This window comes from Theropithecus gelada, chromosome 13 (assembly GCF_003255815.1).
Source record: "Theropithecus gelada isolate Dixy chromosome 13, Tgel_1.0, whole genome shotgun sequence".
Classification (NCBI taxonomy): Eukaryota; Metazoa; Chordata; class Mammalia; order Primates; family Cercopithecidae; genus Theropithecus; species Theropithecus gelada.
In genome coordinates this window covers 107,249,208-107,264,831 of record NC_037681.1, presented here as the reverse complement: position 1 = coordinate 107,264,831, position 15,624 = coordinate 107,249,208, and the positions used below count along the sequence as shown (strand labels likewise).

Below are 15,624 nucleotides of genomic sequence, written 5' to 3'. Positions count from 1 at the left end.
GTAAGTACAACTGAAGTAATGGGTTTTTTTCGATGTTTTAACAACTAATCAACTAATCTAAACTTGCTTCATCTCCATCTTAGTCCAAATCCCTCTGACATGCATGCATATCTCTTTTTGTGTACAGTACACTCTTTCAGCATTTTATTTTAACCACAATCATTACAGTTGACACAGCCGCGACAGTACTCTTGTAGTTTTAGCCGTGATGAATGTGAGTTTCAGCTAGTGTTTAATTTCATAATCCGTGATTGGTTCTGTTCTGATCTTTGCTGCTCAAAAAAAAAAAAAGTTTGGAATTCAAGTGAACACAAGTGACATTATAATCTTGATGCTACTGAAGTGTTACTGTATATGTATAAGTATTTTAAAAAACTTTGTTACTTTAAAAGTATTTGTAGTGAATTATTTAAAGCACACTTTATGTCTGCTCTGTGACAAAACAACACTTTGTTGAAAATGTACCTAGGGACCCTGCACTGAGAAAGGAACGAGCTGTCTGGCTATCCACTTCCTCAGGCTGAGACTACAGAGAACTTTGATGCTGAAGTCGTTTCATGGTGTAACTATAGTCACATTTCCCTGAAGTTCTGTGACAGTACTGAGAATCACAGACATCACCCATCTCAGCAAAATTAAAATACTGTTTATTTTTATTTTTTTATTTTTCGTTGTTGCCCAGGCTGCAGTACAGTCCTCCACCTCCCGGGTTCAAGCGATCCTCCTGCCTCAGCTTCCCAAATAGCTGGGATTACAAGCGTGCGACACCACACCAGGCTAATTTTTTGTACCTTTTTTTTTTTTTTTTTTTGAGACGGAGTTTTACTCTTGTTGCCTAGGCTGCAGTGCAGTGGTGCGATCTTGGCTCACTGCAACCTCCGCCTCCCAGGTTCAAGCAGTTCTCCTCCCTAAGCCTCCCAAGTAGCTGAGATTACAGGTGTGAGCCACTGCGCCCTACCAGTTTTTTTGTGCTTTTAGTATAGACAGGGTTTTGCCATTTTGGCCAGGCTGGTCTTGAACTCCTGACCTAAAGTGATCTGCTCACCTTGGCCTCCCAAAGTGCTGGGATTACAGGTGTGAGCCACCACACCTGGTTTAAAATACTGTTCAAATGCTAGCATTTGTTAGAAAGGAGACTTCTCATGTCGTAGGCCTCTCCGGGCTGAAGGTATCAGGGTTGCCTCAAAGAACCATGGCTGGTCTAAGGAGTGAAGTGAAACGCCAGTGCAAGGATTTATAAACATTCTGCATCATGGCCATCCAGGGAGACTAAATGTCAAGAAGTGGAGTTAAGGCTGTCAAAAGATAACTCAGAATGCAGTTGACTCAGGAGGCAGATATCAGTTAGACTGTTGTCAAGTAAAAAAGTGACAGTACGATTTATGAGAGAGAATAATGTGGAGAAATACAAAGTACAGTCTGAGACCAGTGACTCTTGTTTAGGCACTGGATAGCTACCATCTAGCAAAGAGGGCATTGTGGACAGTTTGTCCTTGAGAAGGAGAAACTTGAGCCACATTGACACTGCTTCCCTCATCAGAATTTCTCAAGGGGTTGTCTGTGTTTCATTGAGGTTACAGTGGAAGCAGATGCGAGCACCTCATTCCTGATTATATTCCTTCCCTGATTATATTCCTCCACAAACCACTGTACCGTATTACCTTATTTTATCTTCTTGAAATTCTTATTCATTGGCTTGCTTGTTGTCTCTTTGCATTAGATATATGTAAGCTCCTTGCCATAAACTTGACATTGGTAGTAGTAGGGAGTCTCCAGTGGCTCAAATAAAATGAAATTAGGTTGACAGGGCAGGACAGATTTTATTTGTGGAGAGTTAGATACGAGCATCAACCCTAAGAATTTGCATTCTGTCTTTGGTCTTCCCAGTAGACTAAATCCTACTAATTTTCCCAAGCCAGCTCTGACGTTTTTAACTCTTTTCTTTTTTTTCTGCTTTTGAAAGTGCCTGTCACAGATCTTTTTTTTTTTTTTTTTTTTTTTTTTTTTTTTAAGATGGAGCTTGCTGTGTCAACCCAGGCTGGAGTGCAGTGGTGGGATCTTGGCTCACTGCAACCTCCGCCTCATGGGTTCAAGCGATTCTCCTGCCTCAGTCTCCCGAGTAGCTGGGATTACAGGCGTGCGCCACGACACCCAGCTAATTTTTTTGTATTTTTAGTAGAGACTGGGTTTCACCATGTTGGTCAGGCTGGTCTCAAACTCCTGACCTCTAATTATCCATCTACCTCGGCCTTCCAAAGTGCTGGGATTATAGGCGTGAGACACCATGTCTGGCTGCCTATCGTAAAACATGAAAATGTTAAACAGTGGTTCTCAACCGAGGGCATTTTGTTCCTCACAAGACATTTGGCAGCACTGGGAGACATTTTTGTTTGCCACAACTGGAGGGAGCTACTAGCATGTAGTGGGTGGAGGCCAGACGTGCTGCTAAACATCCTGTAGTACACAGAATAGCCGCTTACAGCAGAGAACTGTCTGGACCGGAAGGTCAGTAGCACCAAGGTTGAGAAACCTGTGCTAAAGAAGGGTGCCATGTAGAAAGTGGAAGTCCCTTGTGAAGCAATCTCTGAGTTGTTTCTCCATTTAAATCTTTATTAATTTATTAAATGGAGTATATATTCACAATACAAAATTTGAAAGGTACAAATGGCATTTGAAGTTTCCCTCTCACACGGTGTTCCTCCTCAGGGACAACTGGTATTACTGATTTCCTGTGTATTTCTAGAGACAGTAATTATTCCATGATTACCCTAGCCCTCAGTGGATGTCCTCAACTCTGAAATCAGAATGCACTAAGACCTAAACCAAATTTGTTAGTACTGGTTTGTGTTATGAGGCATTTTGCTCTTATTATCATTTTTTTAAATTATACTTTAAGTTCTGGGATTGGTCTTATTATTATTTCCCTAAACAACAAATGTCCTGATGATGTTCACTACGTCCAGTACTCTTTCTGTGTTATCTGTAGCTGAGCAAGGTTCCAAATGTAATAATAGCTAGTGGTATTGGGCATTATTTTGTACTAGGCACTGAGTTCTAAGTGCGTCACATATATTAACTTATTTGAAATTCATAACAGCCTTATAAGGCAAATTTTTTTATTATCCCAATTACATAGATGAGAAAACTGAGACAGAAAAGTAATTTGCGCAAGGTTGGGGTAGAGCCGGGATTTCGTTCTCCCTCACTAGCCTCACTATTCTCTGCCAGAATGATTTGTATCAGCAGCATGGGACTCTCTTTTAGTGTTTTGAGAAGAAGAATGATGTAACCATAATAAGGAGGAAAATTTATTTTTGTGAGATTGACGGTGTAGGAGGGAGTGATGAACATCAGTTGATGTTCAGAGCCCCTTGGATGAAAAATACCAGTCTTTGGACATGTTGAATACAAAGGTTATTAAGAAAGTCAGGACTGGCCAGGTGCAGTGGCTTATACCTATAATCCTAGCACTTTGGGAGGCTGAGGCGGATGGATTGCCTGAGGTTAGGAGATCAAGACCAGCCTGGCCGATATGGTGAAACCCCATCTCTACTAAAAATACAGAAATTAGTTGAGCATGGTGGCGTGCGCCTGTGGTCCCAGCTACTTGGGAGGCTGAGGCAAGAGAATCACTTGAACCCGGTAGGTGGCGGTTACAGTGAGCCAAGATCGTGCTGCTACACTCCAGCCTGGGCGACAGGGAAGACTCCGTCAAAAAAAAAAAAAAAAAAAAAAAAAAGATGGTCAGGACATTCATACCAGGATGTTCAGCAGCTCATTCTGAGAGGCAGTAGCTGCGACTGGCTGCACTCCCCTCTCCTGTCACGTGTTCACACTGGGTGCTTGGGACACCTGTGATGGTGGTGAGGGACATCATTCCAGCTATACGGAATGCCATTTTTCCTTTACTCTCAAATCAGGCCACTGTAGTTCTTTGTTTAATTTGCACAGGTTAAATTAAAATTTAGTATGAATTCATTATTTTAAAAATTTCAAAGAAAAACTGAATTTATTAAGTATTTGAAATGTTAAGAGAGGCCTGGTACTGAGAACAGGGAGTCAAAACTGTGATTTAGTAAAATACCATATGAACTAATAAAAATGTAAGGGTAAAAGAAAATTATAGTTTCTATGAAATGCTTAAGTTGAGGCTGGGCATGGTGGCTCATGCCTGTAATCCCAGCACTTTAGGAGGCTGAGGCGGGCAGATCATTTGAGGTCAGGAGTTCGAGACTAGCCTGGCCAACATAGTGAAACCCTGTCTCTACTAAAAATACAAAAATTAGCCAGGCGTGGTGGCACACGCCTGTAGTCCCAGCTGCTCGGGAGGCTGAGGCAGGAGAATTGCTTGAGCCCAAGAGGCGGAGGTTTGCAGTGAGCTGAAATTGCGCCAGTGCACTCCAGCCTGGGTGACAGAACAAGACTCTGTCTCAAAACAAAATTTAAAAAAAAAATGTTCAGGTTGCTGGGCACAGTGGCTCATGCCTGTAATCCCAGCACTTTGGGAGGCTGAGGCAGGCAAATCGCTTGAGCCCAGGAGTTCGAGACCAGCCTGGGCAACATGGCAAAACCCCATCTCTACAAAAAAATACAAAAATTAGCTGGGTATGGTGGCACACACCTCTAGTCCAAGTTACTTGGGAGGCTGAGGTGGGAGGATTGCTTGAGCCCAGCACTTGGAGGTTTCAGTGACCTGTGATTGCACCACTGCACTCCAGGCTAGGCAACAGAGGAAGACTGTGTCTCAAAACAAAAAAACAAACAATTTAAGTTGATTACTGTGAAACAAAGATAAGTCCTTTAAAACCAAAACCACAATATCAATGATTCTTTTATTTTCTAAAATGTTATTTACCTTGATTTTGTCTTGTTTTACAGTTTAAATTTTAGAAAATAGCTGTATCATTTCACTTTCCAGTATTCAAATAGCTTTTCCTGGTACTAGTCTCCGATTCCTTCTTGTTTCCTTTTAGATATTTCTATTTAATGATCAATAACTAAAGTATGTGCATTCTTTTTTTTTTTCAAACTGTTCTATTTTTTCCTTTGTAGGTATTTCAGACTTAGGTGAGTGTATATTTCACGTTTAAAGTCTTTTGTTTTGGGTATTAAAAGACTAAAGTCTTTTTGTTGTGCCTATGATTTCTTACACAAAGCCATCTAAATAGATATAAAGTAGAATTATGTCACATGATAAATCTGAATTGGATATTTTTGGTATCCGAATGCTCTCAAGAACGAAAATGTTTCATCAAGTGATTGGAATCTTATAGATGTGAAGTGTGTGTGCGTGTGTGTGTGTGCACATGCGCCTGTGTAATATGGATTGTAACTGATTACTTTGGAGAATTTCAAACATTAAAAAGTAAGAAGAAAACTAAAGAACTTCCAGGACCCATCACTCAGTTTTGTAGCCATCAGCATATGACCAGTTTTGTCTCATCTATTCCCACTCCTCCTCAGCTTATATAGAAGCAGACTCAAATATCATACTCTTTCACTTGTAAATACTGTGAGTATGTTTCAAAAACATCACCATACTATTATCACACCTAAAACTTCTTAACAATTCCCTAGTCACCAAATGTCCAGTGTTGGTATATCCCCTATTGTTTCATAGAATGAGTTTTTACAGTTTTTTATTCGAATTGATACCCATAAGATGTTCCACGTGTTGAGTTTAGTCAGTATATCTCTTGCCCCTTTTTGTTTTTTGCTTTTCAATGTATTTATTAAGAAATTGAGTCATTAGTCATATAGATTTTCCTACATTCTATATTTTGCTGTTGGAGCCATAATTCTTCACTTCATCTTAGCCAAAAGACTAAGAAGAGATGGAGTCATAATTCTTTTTTTTTTCTTTTTTTTTTTTTGAGACAAGGTCTTGCTCTGTCACCAGGCTGGAGTGCAGTGGCACAATTTCAGTTCACTGCAATCTCTGCCTCCTGGGTTCAAGCAATTCTTGTGCCTCAGCCTCCTGAGTAGCTGTGATTACAGGCATGTGCCCCCACGCCTGGCTAATTTTTGTATTTTTAGTAGAGTCAGAGTTTTACCATGATGGCCAGGCTGGTCTCAAACTCTTGGCCTAAAGTGATCCAGCCATCTCGGCCTCTTAAAGTGCTGGGATTATTGGCATCAGCCACTGCATCTGGCCAGTGGAGCCATAATTCTCTCCCTCTTTTTTTTTTTTTTTTTTTTTTTTTGAGATGGAATCTTGCTGTTTCCCAGGCTGGAGTACACTGGCGTGATTTCGGCTTGCTGCAACCTCTGTCTCCTAGGTTCGAGCAATTCTCCTACCTCAGCCTCCTGAGTAGCTGGGATTACAGGTGCCCGCCATCACGCCCAGCTAAGTGTTGCATCTTTAGTAGAGACGGGGTTTCACCAGGTTGGCCAGGCTGGTCTCGAACTCCTGACCTCAGGTCATCTGCCCACCTCAGCCTCCCAAAGTGCTGGGATTACGGGCATGAGCCACCGTGCCTGGCTGGAGCCATAATTCTTAATCTGTGTATGTGTTGGTACATTTTTGGATTGAGATTTAAAAGAAACACAAACATTGGTTTAAGCCTGGATAGAAATCTTTGGGCATATTTTAAAAAGCTTTGCAGTGATTCTGATGGACAGCTCTGGTTGCTGTGTTGGGGTTTAATCTATATCATATGCGTTTAAGAAAAGTTAAAAAAACTTAAGGAAAAGTCTGAGAGAATTTGAATTTGATTTTTAGTTTTAGCAGAAAAGAATCTTCAATTGGATGCCTGTTGTAACTAATCATAGTTATGCCTGAAAGAAAATATAGAAGTGATTGTATATGTAAGTTTTGTCTTTAAAGACAAAGTTACAGTAAAGTAGAAAGTCTATTTATAATTAGTTCAGATTAAAAGAGGGTTCCTGGAAAACAACTGATTATCTGAAGGGTACCTGAATTTTGCCAAGGGGTGAAAATATCTTATTGGGCACTAGCTAATTTCTGATTGAACTGGGGAGTCTAAATCTCTTTTCGTGTTAGCTAAGTTTTACGTTTGTTTACTGCTCTTAAATTACAGTCAGTTGATGCAGATTACCTTGTAATGAGGTATAATTTCAGTGTCATCATTAGAATTTTAACGTGTTCTTTTGCTTAGCTGACAAGCTCTCTACTGATGATCTGAACTCCCTGATTGCTCATGCACATCGTCGAATCGATCAGCTGAACAGAGAGCTGGCAGAACAGAAGGCCACTGAAAAGCAGCACATCACATTAGCCTTGGAGAAACAAAAGCTGGAAGAAAAGCGGGCATTTGACTCTGCAGTAGCAAAAGCATTAGAACATCACAGAAGTGAAATACAGGCTGAACAGGACAGAAAGGTAAAAGAAATGAGAATTGTTGCCTAACATTTTAAAGTGACTCTAACTTGATTGTTTACTTCTAGAAATAATACTGGCTCAGCCGGGTGCAGTGGTTCATGCCTGTAATCCCAGCACTTTGGGAGGCCGAGGTGGGTGGATCACTTGTGGTCAGGAGTTTGAGACTGGCCTGGCCAATATGGTGAAACCCCTGTCTCTTCTAAAAATAGAAAAATTAGCCAGGCGTGGTGGCTCGCACCTGTAATCCCAGCAACTGGAAAATCTGAGGCAGGAGAACCATTTGAACTAGGGAGGTGGAGGTTGCAGTGAGCTGAGATTGTGCCACTGACTCCAGCTTGGGCAATGGAGCAAGATTGTCTCAAAAAAAAGAAAGAAAAAAAATACTGACAGTCATTGGCTTTAGGATATTGAATATAAGTCATGCTAACTGACCTTTAGAGTGGAGCTTAGGTCCTCATTCTCCTCATGAGAACTAGGAAAGGAGTGATCAAGCAGAGTTCCTTTATGTTGAGCAGATACAGAAGTGTAAGAAGGTAATAAGCTACTGGTATCCAGGATTATCTAGCTCATCTTTCCAGTGGAGCTGGGCCTCTGTCCCTTAAAGCAGTGCTGAATGAATCTTTGTTGGAGTCTGAGTATATTTTTCCCTGCTGGTATTGTTAAGTGGTTGGTGGTTAAAAACCAGGTGAAATACCTTCTTTAGCCCTCTGTCTGGGCACACCATTTATTAAATAGGTGTCCACAGGCTGATTTGGGAACCTAACTACTCATCCCACCTTTGTGTCTTCTTAGCAGTACTATTGGCCACTCCCTCCTTCTTGAAACTATTTCTTCCCTAGGCTCCCTGACACCATACTCTTCTGGCCTTTCTCCTACCTTGCTGGCCACTCCTTAACCTCCTATTCTGCTCAGCCTCTCAAATAGTGGCATGCCTGGCATTAGTTCTGAAACCTTTTCTCCATCTAAACTGTCTCTAAGTGTTCTTGTTGAGTCCCGTGGCTTGGAAGTTTAAATACCATCTATACCTGATAAATTTCTGTCTCCAGCTCTGACCTCTGCCTTGGCTTCAGGTTCCTATCCAGCAGCCTACCTGGTATCTCCAGTTGGATTTTCAGTAGTCATTTCATGCTTATCGTGTTCCAAACAGATTTCTTTATTCTCTCCAACTTGTCTTCCAGCCCCTCAGCTTTTTTCTTTCTAAATAAACTGAGTTGAACAAACTACTTAGTTATTCAAGCCCAAATCATGCTTCGTTGTTCCTCCATCAATTCATATTCAGTCGCCCCACAGATCTTACCAGTTCTGCATCCAACATAAATGCCAAATCTGTCCACTCTATTACTACCACCTTAGTGGTAGCTAAAGAAGGTATTTCACCTGGTTTTTAACCACCTTAGCCCAAACTGTCATCTTAATAGCTTCCACTATTTTTTCTTTCTTTTTTTTTTTGGAGACAGAGTCTGTCTTGTGGCCCAGGGTAGAGTGCAGTAGTGCAATCTTGGCTCATTGCGACTTCTGCCTCCCAGGTTCAAGCGATTCTCATGCCTCTCAGACTCCTGAGTAGCTAGACTTACAGACGCATGCCACCACACGTGGCTAATTTTTGTATTTTTAGTAGAGACAGGGTTTTGCCATGTTGGCCAGGCTGGTCTCGAACTCCTGACCTCAAGTGATCCACCTGCCTCGGCCTCCCATGGCACCAGGATTACAGACATGAGGCACCATGCACGGCCTACCCCAAGGAATTTAAACACCAAAGTACTGGGATTACAGGTGTGAGCCACCATGCCCAGCCAATTTCCCCTTTCTTCATACCCTTCTTTCTGTGTCTGTTTACGCAGGCAAATAAAACATAGTCGAATCAGACACTAACTACACTGCTGGAAATCCTTCATGGACTACCCATTTCATTTAATATAATTCCAAATTCTTAACCAATACCCAGAAGGCTTCTTGAGCGCTGCATGCCATGAGCCATTTCACTGCTCCAGGCACCCTGGTATTTTTTGTCTGTATCTTGACTCTATCTTTCATCTTGGGACCTTTATGTTTTCTCTGCCTGGTACATTGTTTTGTCTCCTCTGTTTAAACCTTGAGCTCTAAGCTTAAGTTTTAAGCCTAAATGTCACCTTCTTAGCAAGACTGAGATTTCCTATCCCTTCAGTCCAAAGTAGAGCCTCTGTATTACTTTCTGTTATGTTGCCCTGTTTATTTTAAATGTAAGGTGGGGGAAAAGGAGGTTGAAGGGGTGTTGATGCTTCACAACAGGTCCTTGCCTGCTCAAAGTTATACGTAGAAATATGTGTCACAATCTGAGATGTCTGTTTTGTTTACTTGTTTACTGTCTGCTGCCTCCATTGAGATACACACTGTGTGAGAGCAAGAAGTTCGTCTGCCCTAAGCACCATTGGATCCATACAGATAGTAGGCACTGCCTGGAACACAGGGCTGGCACTTCATAAATACTTACGCACTGACTGAATGGATTCGTTGATTTATTATATTGTTTCTGAGAAAAAATAAGTTCTGAATTTCAGGTAATCAGTGTTAAGTAATTGTAAAGTGACTTATGGCTATTTGTTAGGCAAGGTATATTTTTTGTTTTATTTGGCCCATGTTGAATTTAAATTCCTTTAAAAATAAGCAGTTTTCTTTGTTTAGAAGAAACTGTGTTCAATAACTCCCAGATACTTACTAATTTTCTTAATGATTCTTCCCAGTAGGTATTATTACTCACAGATGAGAAAGCGGAGATTTGAGAAGATAAATCGTTTCCCCAAGGTCACACAGATGATTGTAGTAAAGCTACATTTGATCCCAAGTGTATAGTTACTTTTCTTCATATCCTGGATTTAGTTATTTCTCAGAGGAGCATGTGATTCAGGAAATGAGTGTTTTATATGAGAGGCAGCCTGGTGATGTGGAGAAACCCACAAATTTGGGGGTGATAGAGACCTTTGTTTGAAATCTGGTTTTTGCCACAGCTGTGTGATCTTGTTTGAGTCACCTTCCAGGGTTTAGCTTTCTGTTTCATAAAAGAAGTAGAAGTGTACACATGCCCAGCACATTAGAGGGGTTCAGGATATGAAAGCCGCTGTTGTCATGGTTGATAGTGGGCTTTCTGTTTTCCTAAAAGTATATGTGGAGAATTGAAAACTAATAATTATTATGTTTGGTTTCACAGATAGAGGAAGTCAGAGATGCCATGGAGAATGAAATGAGAACCCAGCTTCGCCGACAGGCAGCTGCCCACACTGATCACTTGCGAGATGTCCTTAGGGTACAAGAACAGGAACTGAAGTCTGAATTTGAGCAGGTAAGGACCTGGACTCCCTTCAGCCATTCCCCGCTTCCTGACAGGATTAACAGACTCTCCTTTTAATGTACTCTGAGGATGTCGAAGAATTGGAAATCTCCTTGTATGTCTACAAAACTGCTTCTTTTTACATAATGGTGTACCTGTGTGTTCATGATCAGATGTGTTTTTAAAATATATATTCTAGTCATTTGGAATCTTCAGAGCCTTAAGGAGAGTTGGTAAAGGGGATTTCAGGAATGCAGACGGTAATATTTGACATGTGCATCTTCCTCCTATAGATGGCGTGGTAGTGCTTAGATTTTTGTAACTGAGGTAATTTCCCAGAGAAGTTAGGTTTTGAAATCCCAGTAAATTATCAGGATGCCCATAATTATAATTTCTGTTCAAGAAATCATTTACAGTAATATTAACTTGTTACTTTGTCTTGCAAGAAGATACTGAGGTTTTCTAAGTAAAATCTTCCAGAGAATTGCAATGTATGTCAATATGAAAAGGTATTTTAAATTCTATTTGATAGAAATTTTTCTGAGAAAAATTAATGGATAAGCTCTTAAATACATGTTATTGGAATAGAATTTAATTATTACGTTTAGGTTTGCAGTATAGCTACTTTACTTTCTAAGGCTGACAATTTGTGGCTGAACACAGTGGCTCACACCTATAATCCCAGCAATTTGGGAGGCTGAGGCAAGTGGATCACTTGAGGCCAAGAGTTCGAGACCAGCCTGACCAACATGGCGAAACCCTGTCTCTATTAAAAATACAAAAATTAGCTGGGCATGGTGGTGCATGCCTGTAATCCCAGCTGCTCTGGAGGCTGAGGCATGAGAATCGTTTGAATCTGGGAGGTGGAGGTTGCAGTGAGCTGAGGTTGTGCCACTGCACTCCAGCCTGGGTGACAGAGCAAGATTGTGTCTCAAAAATAAAATACAGTTGGCAGTTTGTTTCTTACTTTAACAGCCTTCTCTCTTCTCTTGGTATGCTTCCTCTAATATTAGGTTCTGGCCGGGCGCGGTGGCTCAAGCCTGTAATCCCAGCACTTTGGGAGGCCGAGATGGGCGGATCACGAGGTCAGGAGATCGAGACCATCATGGCTAACACGGTGAAACCCCGTCTCTACTAAAAAATACAAAAAATTAGCCGGGCGCGGTGGTGGGTGCCTGTAGTCCCAGCTACTCGGGAGGCTGAGGCAGGAGAATGGCATAAACCCGGGAGGCAGAGCTTGCAGTGAGCTGAGATCCGGCCACTGCACTCCAGCCTGGGCGACAGAGCAAGACTCCGTCTCAAAAAATAAAAATAAAAAATAAATATTAGGTTCCATCAGTAAATTTGTAAAGAATTATATACATAAGCCGGGCATGGTGGCTCACGCCTGTAATCCCAACTTTTTGGTAGGCCGAGGCGGGCGGATCACGAGGTCAAGAGATCGAGACCATCCTGGCCAACATGGTGAAGCCCGTCTACTAAAAATACAAAAATTAGCTGGGCATGGTGCCACGTGCCTGTAATCGCAGCTACTTGGAAGGCTGAGGCAGGAGAGTCACTTGAACCCCGGAGGCGGAGGTTGCAGTGAGTCGAGATTGCACCACTGCACTCCAGCCTGGCAATAGAGCAAGATTCCGTCTCAAAAAAATATATATATATGTGTGTGTGTGTGTGTGTGTGTGTGTGTATATATATATATATATATATGCATCAAATATGAGTCAGACATTTTTGAAACTTTCTTTACACAAAATGTAGGAATTTCGTGACAACCGTAAGGCCCTCTTTACTTCAGCAAGTAATTGCTGGAAGATTACACAGTTACATGACATGCATTGAGTATCACTTTTTTCTGGAACTATTTTTGTTTTATTTCAGAACCTGTCTGAGAAACTCTCTGAACAAGAATTACAGTTTCGTCGTCTCAGTCAAGAGCAAGTTGACAACTTTACTCTGGATATAAACACTGCCTATGCCAGACTCAGAGGAATCGAACAGGCTGTTCAGAGTAAGCATAAGCTATGTTATCTTACAGATAATTTCTCTCAGCATAATTTATTAAAATAATTTTATAGGGAAAATGGGGTACATGTATTGACATCAGGACATAAAAATACTAATCACTCTACTTAATTGCAGTTTTTGCCATTAAAAGTAATGGCAAAATCTATATAACTAGAAATTTTATACCTTGTATGACAAACACAAAATCACCATTTACAAGGCTATTTACCCAGTACCCTTTGGCTATGTCTCATGTGCCTGGGTGGTAAGGGCTAGGGGTCAGTGTGGTCCCATGCTTGCCTTCTGCAGGCTTGGTGGGTTATCTGGAGGAAGTGATTTGCCAAGTCCAACTACCAAATGGACAGTATTTATGCTGAGGCCTCCATGTGCCACATTGAAAGAAATGTCCTGACAATGAGGGTGTTAATAAAATGGGTTTTTTAGGATGTTGTGGAATCTTTTTTTGTCACATAACAATAAAAATAAATTCAATACTCATGGAATTTCAAGATCCAGTAGTCTGTTAAGTTCATTTGAAGTCTCCCATTTCTCTTTTTTTCTTTTTTTTTTGACACACAGTCTTGCTCTGTTGCCCAGGGTAGAGTGCAGTGGTGTGATCTCGACTCACTGCAGCCTCTGCCTCCTGGGTTCAAGCGATTCTCCTGCCTCAGCCTCCTGAGTAGCTGGGGATACAGGTGCGTGCCACCACGCCTGGCAAGGTTTTGTACTTTTTTTTTTTTTTTTTGAGACGGAATCTCGCTCTATCGCCCAGGCTGGAGTGCAGTGGCCGGATCTCGGTTCACTGCAAGCTCCGCCTCCTGGGTTTACGCCATTCTCCTGCCTCAGCCTCCCGAGTAGCTGGGACTACAGGTGCCCGCCACCTCCCCCAGCTAATTTTTTGTATTTTTAGTAGAGATGGGGTTTCACCGTGTTAGCCAGGATGGTCTCGATCTCCTGACCTCGTGATCCGCCCGTCTCGGCCTCCCAAAATGTTGGGATTACAGGCTTGAGCCACCGCGCCCGGCCAGGTTTTGTGTTTTTAGTAGACATGGGGTTTCACCATCTTGGCCAGGCTAGTCCTGAACTCCTGACCACAAGTGATCCACCCACCTTGGCTCCCAAAGTGCTGGGATTACAGGCGTGAGCCGTTGTGCCTGGCCCTGAAGTCTCTCATTTTTTTTTTGCAGAAGATTTCTGATGGCCTTAGCATAAGTCTTAGCCTAATTTAAATGGTATGTTTCTGTCTCAACTATTAAAGGTAAAAATATGTGGATTAGATAGCATGCACATGTGAATGACTTCTGTGTACTCTTTGACCTAGCATTGTCCTGGGTGTCACAGGAAGAGGCAAGGGAGACTTAGTTGTGCTTGTGCCTGTATATCCTCCCTGTTTTCTCCATGACTTTAGTGAAAACAAGTCCCCATAAAATCATGTCATGCCTTACTGCCTGATTGATATGAAGAGGCCAGCTAGGAAAAGACACCAGAAATAAGTGGTGGGGGTGGGGTGGTAAGAAACTCTTTCTGGCCTCATCTTCCACATGTGTAGATGTAGCTTGTTGAATGTGCATCAGTTCTGTGGATGTATGTCATCAGATGGAGAGAAAAATGTTTGGCTTTGCCTTTTTTTCTTTGTAGGTCATGCAATTGCCGAAGAGGAAGCTAGAAAAGCCCACCAACTCTGGCTTTCAGTGGAGGCATTAAAGTACAGCATGAAGACCTCATCTGCAGAAACACCTACTATCCCGCTGGGTAGTGCAGTTGAGGCCATCAAAGCCAACTGTTCTGATAACGAATTTACCCAAGCTTTAACCGCAGCTATCCCTCCAGAGTCCCTGACCCGTGGGGTGTACAGTGAAGAGACCCTTAGAGCCCGTTTCTATGCTGTTCAAAAACTGGCCCGAAGGGTAGCAATGATTGATGAAACCAGAAATAGCTTGTACCAGTACTTCCTCTCCTACCTACAGTCCCTGCTCCTATTTCCGCCTCAGCAACTGAAGCCGCCCCCGGAGCTCTGCCCTGAGGATATAAACACATTTAAATTACTGTCATATGCTTCCTATTGCATTGAGCATGGTGATCTGGAGCTAGCAGCAAAGTTTGTCAATCAGCTGAAGGGGGAATCCAGACGAGTGGCACAGGACTGGCTGAAGGAAGCCCGAATGACCCTAGAAACGAAACAGATAGTGGAAATCCTGACAGCGTATGCCAGCGCCGTAGGAATAGGAACCACTCAAGTGCAGCCAGAGTAAGGTCTAGGAAGATTTTCGTAAAGTCGTATTTCATGTCAAAGGAAATCAGCAGTGATAGATGAAGGGTTCGCAACAAGGGTCCCAGAATTGTCTAGAAATGAGCAGGTTTACAAGTACTGTTCTAAATGTTAACACCTGTTGCACTTATATTCTTTCCATTTGCTATCATGTCAGTGAACTCCAGGAGTGCTTTCTTTGCAACTTGTGTAACATTTTTCTGTTTTTTCAGGTTTTACTGATGAGGCTTGTGAGGCCAATCAAAATAATGTTTGTGATCTCTACTACTGTTGATTTTGCCCTTGGAGCAAACTGAATAAAGCAACAAGATGAAAACTGAGTATCTTATCCGTTTTCAAAATGTACATTTCTGGCCGGGTGCAGTGGCTCACACCTGTAATCCCAGCACTTTGGGAGGCTAAGGCGGGTGGATCACCTGAGGTTGGGAGTTCAAGACCAGCCTGACCAACATGGAGAAACCTGTCTCTACTAAAAATACACAATTAAGCCGGGTGTGGTGGCGCATGCCTGTTGTAATCCCAGCTACTTGGGAGGCTGAGGCAGAAGAATCACTTGAACGGAGGTGGAGGTTGCAGTGAGTCAAGATTGCGCCATCACACTCCAGCCTGGGCAACAAGAGCAAAACTCTCTCTCAAAAAAAAAAAAAAAATTCTAGTTTGTTGTACGTACAGAAAATTTCCTGGAGAAACAACAACAGCAGAAGT

At 42.1% G+C, this 15,624-nt stretch overlaps 1 protein-coding gene across 5 annotated transcripts in view; it reads left to right on the top strand.

The window, feature by feature from the left end:
• IMMT (inner membrane mitochondrial protein) overlaps window positions 1–15,239 on the top strand; it is a 52,638-nt gene extending 37,399 nt beyond the window's left edge. For all 5 annotated transcript variants that reach the window (XM_025354489.1, XM_025354488.1, XM_025354486.1 and 2 more), the window contains 5 exons: window positions 5,053–5,067; window positions 7,119–7,342; window positions 10,527–10,658; window positions 12,525–12,654; window positions 14,289–15,239. In XM_025354489.1, coding sequence (XP_025210274.1) covers window positions 5,053–5,067; window positions 7,119–7,342; window positions 10,527–10,658; window positions 12,525–12,654; window positions 14,289–14,902 — 1,115 coding nt within the window. In that variant the 3' untranslated portion in view covers window positions 14,903–15,239. The remainder of the gene's footprint in view (window positions 1–5,052; window positions 5,068–7,118; window positions 7,343–10,526; window positions 10,659–12,524; window positions 12,655–14,288) is intronic.
• Window positions 15,240–15,624: the final 385 nt, after the last annotated feature.